The 12,964-nt window shown below is 32.9% G+C and overlaps 1 protein-coding gene across 2 annotated transcripts in view; it reads right to left on the minus strand.

The window, feature by feature from the left end:
* Positions 1-304: 304 nt before the first annotated feature.
* Positions 305-12,964, minus strand: part of SRP54 (signal recognition particle 54) — a 40,376-nt gene continuing 27,716 nt past the window's right edge. For both annotated transcript variants that reach the window (XM_079119741.1, XM_079119740.1), the window contains 7 exons: positions 12,525-12,625; positions 11,932-12,018; positions 8,431-8,504; positions 8,118-8,226; positions 4,192-4,362; positions 1,699-1,794; positions 305-811 (listed from right to left, as the gene is read on the minus strand). In XM_079119741.1, the coding sequence (XP_078975867.1) occupies positions 720-811; positions 1,699-1,794; positions 4,192-4,362; positions 8,118-8,226; positions 8,431-8,504; positions 11,932-12,018; positions 12,525-12,625 (730 nt within the window). In that variant the 3' untranslated portion in view covers positions 305-719. The remainder of the gene's footprint in view (positions 812-1,698; positions 1,795-4,191; positions 4,363-8,117; positions 8,227-8,430; positions 8,505-11,931; positions 12,019-12,524; positions 12,626-12,964) is intronic.

The raw sequence follows: 12,964 nt of genomic DNA on the forward strand, positions 1-12,964 counted from the left end.
CATAAAGGCTTTAAAAATAGGTTAAAAATGCAAGTTGTACAAAACATCATTTATTGTGAATTATAACCAAATTCTCAATTTCAATCTAAATGGAAGAGCTAAGATTTTCCACGGCAAAAAAAAAAATCTTAGTTGTTCTATGATAAAAGAAAATCCTAATACTCATGGTTAAATTATTGTATTACATTTCCCACCAATGGTCTATTTTCTAGGCTTAGTTTTACATGACATTTATCTATTGGTTTGTCTATCTTTTCATTTGATATACTGATCCTTTTAAACCATAAAGAAAGTTAACAACCCCTTAACTTATAACCATTTTGAATTTTATTTTACAGCACTTTTATTGAGACATCATGTATTTTACTGACCAGGACTGTTTACAAATGTAATGCTTGGCCTTTGAGACAATTAAAAACCTTTAAGTACTAAAATTTTACATCATGATTTGTTTAACTTAAGAGGTGTTAAGATGATGAAAACTAAAAGAAAAATTTCCAAACAGAAATATAATGATTTTCACAAAAACCATATATTCCTCCCTTATATCAAAAGAAGGGAGAGAAGAAGAAAGAAAGGAAAAAGAAGAGGGGGGAAAAGAAAAAGAAAAAGAGGGCAAGAAAAATACTTTTTTTCCCTATTTGCAAAAAGGAGGGAAAACTCTGAGGTCTCAGCAAATAAAGTAATCAATCAAGTCAGTTTATATTAAGGCATCTTCTTTACATATTATTGAATCCCATCATGCCTTTCATATTGCCAGCAGCACCCTGTTGAAACTGCCTCATCATTGACTGAAGTCCTGCCATGCCACCTAAAGTAGAAAACAGATCATTACTAAGTAGAACTTAAAATATCTATCAAAGAATTTGAAACATCTTTGCCTAACAAGTACTTCAATTTCTAAAAAACACTGCATTCTGATTGCAATTAAGCTGTTAACCTTAAAAAACACACCAACTAATAAACTGGTATTATCACTAGAATCCTCATCTATCAGAGAATGAATCATCTATCTCAAGTTATTGTGAGAAATAAGATAAAATATGAAAATACCTCAGAACAGTACATGTCATACAGTCAATAAATCTAAGCAAAATTTTTTTTTTCTGAAAACATCAAGAGTCTTCTTATAAAGACAACTGTGTTAAATAAAAATTGGCCAATGGGGAGCATTATTTCAAAGGACTTTAAGGAAAAAAAGAATTCACCATTTATTAAACATCTACTATATGCCCAGAACTGTATTAAATGCTTTCATATATATTAGTTCACTGAATTATCACAATCCCCTGATAAGGTATTATCTGTTCACAGAAAGGAACACCAGGTTCAAAGTTTAAGGGAATTTTCAAAGGTTACACAGTAAAAGTAGAACTGGTGTTCAAAATTCTTATGTAATTTAAAAGTCTCATCACTGAAAATAGATAGTTCCAAACAGGACAAAAGATCACTAGGAAAAGTATTAAACAAAGGGTGATTAACTTGTTCAAAAATAACACAGGTGGCAGCAGAGGAATAAATAAAACTTTAGTTTATCTGGTGCTATTAACTATTCAACTTAGGATGCAGATGACCATTTCCCTCAAATCACATATCTTTTGAAAATATTTTCAAACTATCACAAGAGAAGGCTTACCATTAAAACAATCCTTATCAATTAAACTGTATATTAGCTATTGGCAACAACTTCATATTTACCCATGTGATGAAGAACTCTTGGATCCATCATTTTGGCCATTTGTTGATTCAATTTTGCCATCTGTGATTGGCTCACATTCTTAGACATGTCACCTCCTGAAGAAGATTTTGAATAAGTATAGGATGTAATATAACCATGGTATCAAAGAAAGTTTGAAGTGAGTAAATGAAAAAAAAGGTAAAATTCACCTATAATCTTATCATCTTGATACAATTATTTCTATTACTACACATTAATGTTTATCTTTTTTTAAAATTTTGATTCATTGTATGCAAATGGGAGTATGACTATCATTTCTCTGGTTGTACATGAAGTAGAGTCATACCATTTGCGTATTCATTCATGTACATAGGGTAATAATGTTTGTCTCATTCTATTATCTTTCCTTCCCCTGCCTCCTCCCCTGTTTATCTTAATTACATATTTTTGAGGAATAACAAATGAAATTCTATATAAAAGAACATTTTAAGGATTTTCTTAAAGCTATACTTTTTTCTAATACTTTTATTCATATCTGTACATAAGTAACTATAGCAAAAATGAACATAGTAGTTATTAACTGTAAGTTACAATAACAATTGCTTAATAGGAATATGAGGAAAGGCTGGAAAAAACAGTTTATAGATAGGGTTAGTTGAGAAAGAATGGATATCTGGTAAAAGAATATGAAAGTATCAAAGAATGAACATTTATATTTTATATATACATATATTTTATACATATAAATACACAAATACATATTTTATACATATAAATGTATAAAAAGTTTTTTGGGTTTGGTACTAGGGATTGAGACAGGAAGCAAAAGACATCATCAGTGCAACAATGATGAATGAGTAGAATTCCTTCAGCAAAATTATTTATTTAAAAAGAACATTAACTGTGGTACTTTTCAGGAGCATTTAATAAAAACAAAAACCAAAGCTGCCCCGGATTCTCTGATCACTGTTAACCAATCTGAATAAATTATGTGAATTAAGAATAATAGTGAAATGCTATGAATTCCAGGGATTCAGGAGACTAAGGCAGGAGAATCACAAGCTCAAGGCCTGCCTAGGCAACTTAGCAAGACCTTGTCTCAAAATAAAAATGAAAAGGATAGTGGGGGTAGCTTAGTGGTAGAGCTCCTGGGTTTAATCACCGATACCATAAAGGAAAAAAAAAATGCTATTAATGAAAGAGAAAATGTTTATGTGATAAAAAGCAGAGTTAATAAATCTGCAGAAGATGTTAATTCCATGTTTACTGGTGATTTGTTCTAAGAATTTCTTTTTCAGAACTTAAAACTTCTAAAAAAAAAATAGTAAATGTTTTATTGTGACAAGGATGGGTGCACATTCACTGCCCACTTCATCTTGGTTGTGCCTTTATCTAGGAACCAACACTTAGGTGACTGATGGCTCTTCAGTAATTCTATCAAGAATAGTCAGGGTCCCTTGAAAAAGATGTTAAAACTGACTTATGTGTTACTAAAAACAATATAAAATGGCATGGAATGTTAGGAATTATAACCAATTTTAAATCTGTCTTGTCACAAAAGAGAAAATAAGACATAGCCAGCAAGGAAAATAAGGAAAGTGTCCAAAATCAAAGGCAATTAAATATATCTGTAAATATTCTTTTTTTTTTTTTTTTTTTTTTTTTTTTTGTGGTGCTGGGGTTTGAACCCAGGGCCTTGTGCTTACAAGGCAAGCACTCTACCAACTGAGCTATGTCCCCAGTCCTGTAAATATTCATTCTTTGTAGAAGCTATTCATCTTTGGATTTGCCCAATCAACAGTATTTTTTAAATAAAAAAAATTCATTATAATAGGTGTTTACATTATATAAAATAATTTAAAAGGGGACTAGAAGAGTTGATCAACTCTCTGGAAAAACAAACATCTTTTTGCCTTATATAATACAGCACAATAAATTCCAGTTGGGATAGAAAGTGGAACAAAAAATAAAACAATGCTAGGGATATACACTCAGTGGTAGAATGCTTGCCTAGCATGTGTGAGACCTTAGGTTTGATCCCCAGCACTGCAAAAATAAAAATAAAAAATAAAAGATACATGCATAACTGGAATAGTATTAGTCAATGGCTAAATATTATATTTTGAGGACTATATGGATATATATAAAAATTATTACAATTTATCAGAAAAAAAGTAGTAGTTATAGCAACTGTTAATTATAATAGGATATGTAGAATTCTCTGAAAAGTAATGTTTTCAGTTGCTTTCTTATGCTTGCTTACATTCTCTCTAAATTTTGTACAATCTATATTATATGTTCATGAAAATAAAATCATTCGTGTTTTTTTTTTCATATTAATGTCTATTACCTTTAATCTGAAAACAGACAAATCATAGATCACATTATAAATCCTGGTTATACCTAACTAACATGAAATTCAACAATGAATTTTTCAATAACGCCATACTCCTTAACTTTACTATTTAGTTTATCAACTTCTTTGTTAATTAATGATGAGCTATTTTTCTTACCTTTGAAAAGTCCTTTGATACCTCCCATCTTTTTTACCATCTGTGCAAACTTGGTATATTGTGTCAAAAGCTCCTGAACATCTCTTGTTGACACGCCTGATCCCCGTGCTACTCTTTGGATTCTTCCTGGTTGCTTACTAAAAACCTTGGCACCATCTGTACTGTCCAGTTCTGTAGGCAAGGATCAATTACTTTCATTTAACATAAAATTATCATTCATCATCAAAGCAAAGTTTAGTAGATTTTTTTTTAAAGAGACAACGACTTCATTTTTCTCTTCTTTTTATACTACAAAATATTATACAGAAAAATAGGTCTAATAAATTATCAAACCACCAGGCAGATTTAACAAATGTTATCATTTGCCATGTTTGCTTCTGATTTTTAAAAATTAAACGGGAATATATTCAAAAGGATCCTTAACAGTATTCATAAGCTATTAAAACAATATAGCACACATGTACTTTACCTATAGTTTAGGTAAAATAAGAACATTCTGAGAACTATGAAATTTCATGTTCACCATCTCCATATCTCCTATGTCCACCCTCCCTTTCCATGCCCTCTACATACCAGATGTATATGGTACATTTCAAAAAAGAACAGATGTGTTCTATCCTAAATAACTAATAACTTTTAACTCATAAATTTAGGCTACATAAGCAGAAGGTAGGTCCTATCTATAATCAACAGAAAAATTAGTATAGATCCTATAATCAAATAATTACTATTTTAATCCTTCCTATAGCATAAGTAGTAGGAGTTAATTCCCTCCAGTTTTTTTGTTGTTGTTGTTTGGTTGTTTTGTTTTGTTTTGTTTGATCACTCAGAATATAAAGTGCAGTCCTTCTGGTTTTAGTTGCATCTCAGGAATGGGATGGTCTTTAATCAAAAATTTCTATTGTGTTTGCTTTCTCTCTGTAACTTCCCCCAATAACTGCCATCTAGACTGTTTTAATAACCTCAGAAGAGATAACCCATTATATAAATTAAGGCAGTCTATGCCATTTTGTTAGATCTATAATTTTTTTTTTTCTTTTTGTGGTATGTTTTGAGACAGGGTCTCACTAAGCTAATGAGGCTGACTTTGAACTTTGATCCTACTGCCTTAGCCTCCCAACTTACAGGCGTGCACCACCACACCCAGACTAGAAACTCTTTTCATGTATTAAATTGAAATACATTTGCCTGGTACTTTTATTCATGTATATTTCTCCTTTCCAAGCATAAAAAATACTTCCAAATACTTGAGAGCCACTATGTTTTACAGTTAGTGATTGAGAATGTGGACTCACAAGTCAGAATGTTGAAGTTGAAGCCCAGTCTCTCCACTCTTTAGTAACCTTAAGCAAATTACTCAACTTCCTGTACTTCACTTTGCTAGTCTAAAAAAGGCAAAAAATAATAGGCTATCCTTTTAAGAGCGGTTGTGATAATTAAATGGTTTATGTATCTTAAGCATTCAGGACAGTACCTGGCAGAATAAATACTTGAGATAAGGCTACAATTACTAATTCTATATGCAAAAAATTTTCCAGTATACAAAATGTATACAAGAAAAACACCATCTTATTTGAGGTTACTATGAAAGCCTGGAGCTTAGGAAATAGGTAGACTACAAAATCACCACCACTACCATCACCATTGTCAGGTAGTAGGTAAAGCATAAAAGGAACAGAATGATAAAAACACTGGTTGAGGACAGAATCCTGTATCATATATTCATTTAAAAGCTGGGCTGAGGGGCAAGGGTTCTGGCTCAAAGGTAGAGCACTCACTTAGCACGCATGAGGCCCTGGGTTCAATCCTTAGCACCACATAAAAATAAAATAAAGGTATTGTGTCACCTACAACTAAAATATATCTTAAAAAAAAAAAAAAAAAAAAAAAAAGCTGGGCTCAGACAGAGACCAGTGAGAGACTAGGGTAACAAGAAAGATCTGGTTAAAAGTGAAGAGACAGTGTAAAGGAAATCAAGAAAAAAAGGTAATTAACAATCTAGTGTTGTAAAAGTAAAAAAAAAAAAAAAAAAAATCCTGTTATGATTTAGATATGAAGTGTCTCCCAAATACTCATGTATTGCAGGCTTAGTCCCTGTTATGGTTTGGATGTGAGGTGTCTCCCAAAAGCTCACACGTAAGACAATGTAGGAAGGTTCAGAGAAGGATTGGGTTGTAAGAGTCTTAACCCAATCAGTGAATTAATCCCTGGTGGAATTAACTGAAGTGGTAGGGTGTGGCTAAAAGAAGGTGGGAATTGGGGCATGGCTATGGGGTGTATATATTTTGTATCTGAAGAGTGGAGACTTTCTCTCTGCTTCCTGATGATTGGAGATGCTTCCCTCCACCACCCTCTCCCACTATGAGGTTTAGTCTCACCTTGAGCCCTGAGGAATGGAGCCTGCCTTCTATGGACTAAGATGTCTGAAACTGAGAGCCCTCAAAAAACCTTTCCTCTTCTATAATTGTGCTAGTCAGTTCATTTAGTCACAGCAGTGAAACAACTGACTAAAACAGTCCCCAATGCACCCCAAATTTTGGTTTGGGGAAGTGATTAGATCATGAGAATTCTGACCTTATTGGTGGATTACTCACTGATCAACGAATGGACTACTGGCAGATAGTAGAAACCATATGTATGTGTAGCATAGCTGGAGGAAGTAGGTCCTGGGCATATCCTTGGAGACTCTATTTTGTCCCTGGTCTCATCCTCTCTCTCTGCTTCCTGGCTGCCATGAAGTGAACAGCTTTCCTGGCTATGCCTTCTTACCATGTTTCTGCCTTGCTATAGTCCTAAGAGCTATGGAGTCAACAGACCATGAACTAAAATCTCTAAAATCAAGAGCCAAAATAAATCTTTCCTCTTCTAAGTTATTTTTCTCAGGTATTTGTCACAGCAACAAGAAGCTGACTAACATACATCCACTAGAGAAGACCAGTAAGAAGTTATTAGATACCTGTGTGTGAGCTACTCCAGAATAATGGATAAGGACAGAAGTCAGATTTCAGTGGTTTAAAAAGAATACCAACTGTTCTTCTAAAGCTTGACTAAAAAGAGTCACAAAATTTTAAAAAAAATAAAACTTAGAGGGAGAAAAAGGCTAAGAAAATGTGAACATGTTTACATGCTGATGGAGAAAAACAAATCAGTAGATAAGTAAGGCCTGAAGCTACAGAAAAGGATTTTATTGATAGAGAAATGCCTGAGAAAGCATAGATAAGAGTAAAGAATGGTTGGTTTGTCACAATCTTACAGGTAAAAAGCTGAGGGAATTAAGTATCCTATTTTCTTTGTAAATGAGGTCAGAGGTCAAGTTGAACAAGTGGTAGAAGGCCTAAAAAGAGTGTTGAATGTTCAGCATATCCACTAAGTGGAATAACACAAGTATGTTAAAAAATTTGGTGAAAAGGGGGTCATGAGATTAGAAATGCTAATGGAGGACAGGTAAAAGACCTAGAAGTAATAGAGGTTATGATAATATAGGATGACGGAGAAAGAGCAGGACACTTCTGAGAAGACTGAAACTCAAGAATTTCAAAAGTAAAAGCTGTTTTGCTTACATTTTCTCTGTTACAGATTCTCAAGGTACAGTGGCATATTAAAGTATTGAAGAGACTGAGAATATAGACTGAAATTTTTAAACCCAGTATTCCCCTAAATTTGTCTCCATATTTCCCTTCTTTATTTCTATCAACATCATAGAGAACTAAGGTTCTTATTTTGGAATTCAACTGAAGAACTGTATTAAGCATTTCTCTCAATGATAATTCAATACAATCATAACATTAAAATGCTTTCACGTTACTATAAATATACCTAAAAATAATCTTTTAGTAAAAAACTTTATCTTGTATCAAGAAAACAGTTAAACTCTCAACTTACTGATGTTCAAGACACTGTCCAGAGTCAAGAAATCTGCATCTTACCTTGATCATTCATACTATCCATTATTGTCATTAATTTCTTAAGCCTTGCCATTGACTCCTGTTCATTGCCTTTGCTCATAAAATCTGTTCCAAAACCCGGAATCATCCCCTAAAACAAAATTAAGCAAAGTGTTATTAATAGCTTAAGACTAATTGTTATAACTACATTCAAATGTTAGCATTAATATTGTCTTAAAATATATATTTTTACCCAAAGAATTAAAGCAAGTATATCAAGATGTTCTTAGAAATTTTAACAACAACAAAGAAAAAAATCAAAAAAGGTATAAACAAATTTTTAAGGATAACTAACCAAGATCTGACTGAACGGTCCCATTTTCATGATATTTTGAAATTGTTCATACATGTCTCGCAACGTAAACTGACCTGAAATATAATATAAATAATTCAGATATATTAGAGAATGTACATCTTCATTCAATAAAACTAATCTTTTCCTTAACCATGGATTCATCTTGAAGCATACTTATAAAATATCCAACCAATAAATACTCACATGAGCAGTTATAATGTGTAAGATGACAGGGTGAATGCTATAGGGAAAATACAGGCACACTGATAGGTTCTATCCCAGGGAAATTCACCTTCTTTCAAAAAAGATGGACACACATAAATACACAGGAAACTCGAAAACAAGGTACACAAACTATGTGCCTACGAGGGTAACTAAAATTAAGTACTGACACCAAAAGTGAAAAGTGGTATGAAACACATAAAATGTCCATAAACTTGGACAACAAGTTTATGAGAATGTACAACAGCAAAAACATTTTTGGAGATTATCTCAGATTTCTGGTTTTTTGTTGTGGTTAATGGGGATTAAACCCAGGAGTACTTTACCACTGAGTTACATCCCATGTCCTTTTACTTTTTTATTTAAAAAAAATTTTTTTTTTAGTTGTAGATGGACACACCTTTATTTTTATGTGGTGCTGAGGATAGAACCCTATGCCTCACATGTACTAGCAAGCACTCTACCAGAGCCACAATTCCAGACCCCTTTTTCTTTTTGAGACAGGGTCTCACTAAGTTGTTTAGGGCCATCTAAGTTGCTGAGGCTGGTCTTGAACTTGCAATCCTCCTGCTTCAGCCTCCTGAGTTGCAGAATTACAGGCATGCACCACCATGCCCGGCTGAGGTTCCTTAAACAGCATAGCACAGTTATTCATGAACAGAAAAAATGAGTAATCTGTGAATGAAAACTACTCAGCAATAAAAAGAATAAATAATCACATGAACAACTACTGAAAATACTATGGCTACAAAGAAAAAAGATTTTTAAAAAAAGGACATATTCTAGAATTTCTAAAATATAATCCATTACTAGGATAAAACAGCAAACTTTCTAGGGTAATGGAAATGCTCTGTTTCTTTATGAGGTGTAGGTTACTATGCATTTGAAAAATGAAAAAAAGATGGAATGGTAAACTTAGGATGTGAGCATTTCATTATATGTAAATTACCTTCCATTTTAAAGAAAGAGAGGGAATAGAGCAAAGAACAAAGAGTATTTTCTTTTTATTTCCTGAACATAGAAACAGAAAAGGCATTTGATTTCAGGTATTCTAGATTTGAAGTGGCAGTTCGATTATTTTTAAAAAGGTTACAGCAAGTAGCCCAAAACACAGAATTAACAGTGTAAGAGAAGGTAGAGTTTCTTGGCCTTTTATAAATTACCTACTAAAATTATATAGGAAATCCACCATCATGGAACTCAAGTGAAAAGCTTAAAATAGAAAAGGCAGACACAGGGCTGGGGTCGTGGCTCAGGTGGCTCAGTGGTAGAGCACTTGCCTAGCATGTGTGTGAGGCACTGGGTTCGATTCTCAGCACCACACATAAGTAAATAAAATAAAGTCCATTAACAACTAAAAAAATATTAAAAAAAAAAAAAAAGGGCAGATACACTGTCAAATATTAGGAACCAAGGACTGTTTCCCTACATTTGGAAACAAGGATCCTTGGCGGCCTCAGAAATGAGAAGAATATGAGGAACAGAAACAAAAATGTATCAATATAAGGAAGGAGACAGAAAGTACCACCCAATTTGGAAGTGGTATACACAAACAGGGCTAAAGTCATTAAGATATGGGAAAGTAAGGGGAGAAAATCATGCAATTAACAATAAATTCATTTTATCAATATATACTGAAGACCTACTATGTGCCAGACACTGAGATAAGTATTGTGAACATAGAAAATGAAGAACACAGTCATGAACCCTACTTTCACCTTCAAGCAGAGAAGATAGATATCAAATAACCATGAGGAATAACACAATTAATTATAGGGTACAATGAAAACAAACATCAAGAGGTTCTAACTTGGTCTAGAGATCAGATAAAATGTCCTTGAAGAGGGACTTTAAGGAGATATCTGAAATATGAGTACAAGTTAACCAGCTTGGCTAGGGAAGAGGGAAGAGGTAGGAAGAAGAGAGGATGTATCTAACAGGACTAGCAAAGGCAATGGCCCAGGTAAGGGACAGTAATGTACATTTCAGAAACTCAAAGAAGTTCAGCATGGCCCACACACAGAATGCTAAGTACTATGGTGCCAAAACATGACTTGGACAACAGGACTTCACTAAAGGATTCTATGAAGGGCAGAAATAGAATCAGATTTCCATTTCTGAAACATCTTTTTTAGGCAGTATAATAACAGATCAAAAGGGAAGACTCTGGAAAGCTGGAAAAGTAAGAGATTAACCAGCAAATTTGCAGGGTAAATGGATACAATGGAGATAGTTAGGAAATTCAATCACTACGACTAGTTAGTTGACTAACAAGGAAAGGGGTGAGCAGAACAAGAAAGAATAAGAATTAATAACAATACCCAAGTTTCTGACTCTGGCAACAAGACGAATGATGTTAAGAGTTATTAATGATAACAAGATAGGAGGTTGAGATGAGAAGTTGATGATATGTAGAATTTGAAGTGTCTATGGAATATCCAAGAATGGTCTAGTAAACATACAGGTAAACAGGTTTAAAGTTGCAGAGACAGAAGGTAGCCTAAAATAATCCCTACAAAACACCAACAATTAAAAGAATACCTGACAAGATGAGCAAAATAGAGCAAAGAGGTTTCAGACAGTATGTAGCCATGGAAATTAATTCAAGAGAAAAGAACATTTGGAAAAAAAAGTAGAATGGTCAAAAATAATACACTGGGTACTTATGATGTGAGAGACATTTCACATCCATCAGTTAATGTAATCTTCACAACCATATAAGGTAGTATAATCTACTTCTTACAGATAAGGAAATTAAGGCTGAGAACTTAGAAAAAGTTACCCAGCTAAAAAACAGATCAGAGATACAAATCCAGGTATGCTATACTTAAGAATTTGAACTCTTAATTACCATGTTATACTTCTCTGTAGAAGTGGCCTCTCATGTGGAGTGAAATTTCTGTATGTGTATTTAATCTTTGTTTTTAATTTCTCTTTGTATATTTTATTATACTATATAGATATGTATACACACATACGTGTGTGTGTGTGTGTGGATAAAATTTAGAAGAAAACAGACAGAAAAGCATTTTCTAATTTACCTTTCACCTATTTTCCTTGAAGGTAATTTGATTATAAGACAATAGAAAATACTATTTTGTAACTGATCAGATGCCTGAGAATTAAAATGATTTACATATAAATCATTTAAAACATTACACTTATCAAGAATTGACTCTAATAACACATATTATCATTTTGAATGAATTATAGTAGATTTATCAAAAAGAAATCAGGGGAAGATGTTGGAGATCAAATGCTTTTTTGCTACTCATATACCATGTTTCAACTTCTCTATGAGTGCTTCATTGTCATCTAGCTTCAACTCGTTGACTTTATCTATCAGTCCTTCAATGTCACCCATACCTATAAAATCCAGAAAAGAAAAATTAACAATCAACAGTATACCTAGATTCACATCATGCAAAACATATTCACATACATAATAACCTCGGCAAGGCAGACAGGTTAAGTATTCTTACTACATTTTACAAGTGAGAAAACTGAAGCTAGAAAAGTTAAATAGCAGTAAAGAGGAGACAAAAAGCAGGGATTCTGGCTGAGGCTTAACTCCAAATTCCATGATTTCTAATTATAGCACCTTCAGAAAATATAAAGTTTTATTACCATTACAACAACTACATATTTTTGTATTGTGCTCTAAAACTGCCAAAAGAACTTCACATCTAATCTCATTTTACCACTGTAGTAACAAGTAGATAACTATCACCTTTGTTTCACAGGTGAAGAACATAAGTCATAGCAGAAAATGATTTTCTTAAATTGGTCAGAGAGAAAAAAGTTAAAATCCTAATCTGTCCCAAAGACATATTACTTCTCAGATTTTTCTACATACCCATGACTGTACATACCCAGAAGTTTGCTGATAAAAGGCTGCGTTTTAAAAGGCTCAAAGTCATCTATATGTTCCCCTGTACCAATGAAAATAATTGGACTTTTTGTGGCAGCAACTCTGCACAGAAAAAGAAAATATAACTTCAAAAAAGAAAACAAATTTCCAGATTATCAAAGCTAAATAAAAAAATTCAAAAATTAAATTTCTTTTCACTACAAAAAACAGAGTATCTAAGAAGTTCCAAAACTGTTTCTATTTACATTTCTCTTATAGGCCATATTAGGTTCACAATTGGAATATATTTTAAAATATAAATAAATCCATAAATACAGTGTTATAGTTTAGATATAAGGGTCCCTTCAAAAGCTCATGTGTAAGACCAACACAAGAATTTTCAGAGATGAAAAAGATTAAATTATGTATGACCTAATCAGTCAATTAATCCATTGATATGGA

Source organism: Sciurus vulgaris (genome assembly GCF_902686455.1).
Source record: "Sciurus vulgaris genome assembly, chromosome: 2".
Lineage (NCBI taxonomy): Eukaryota > Metazoa > Chordata > Mammalia > Rodentia > Sciuridae > Sciurus > Sciurus vulgaris.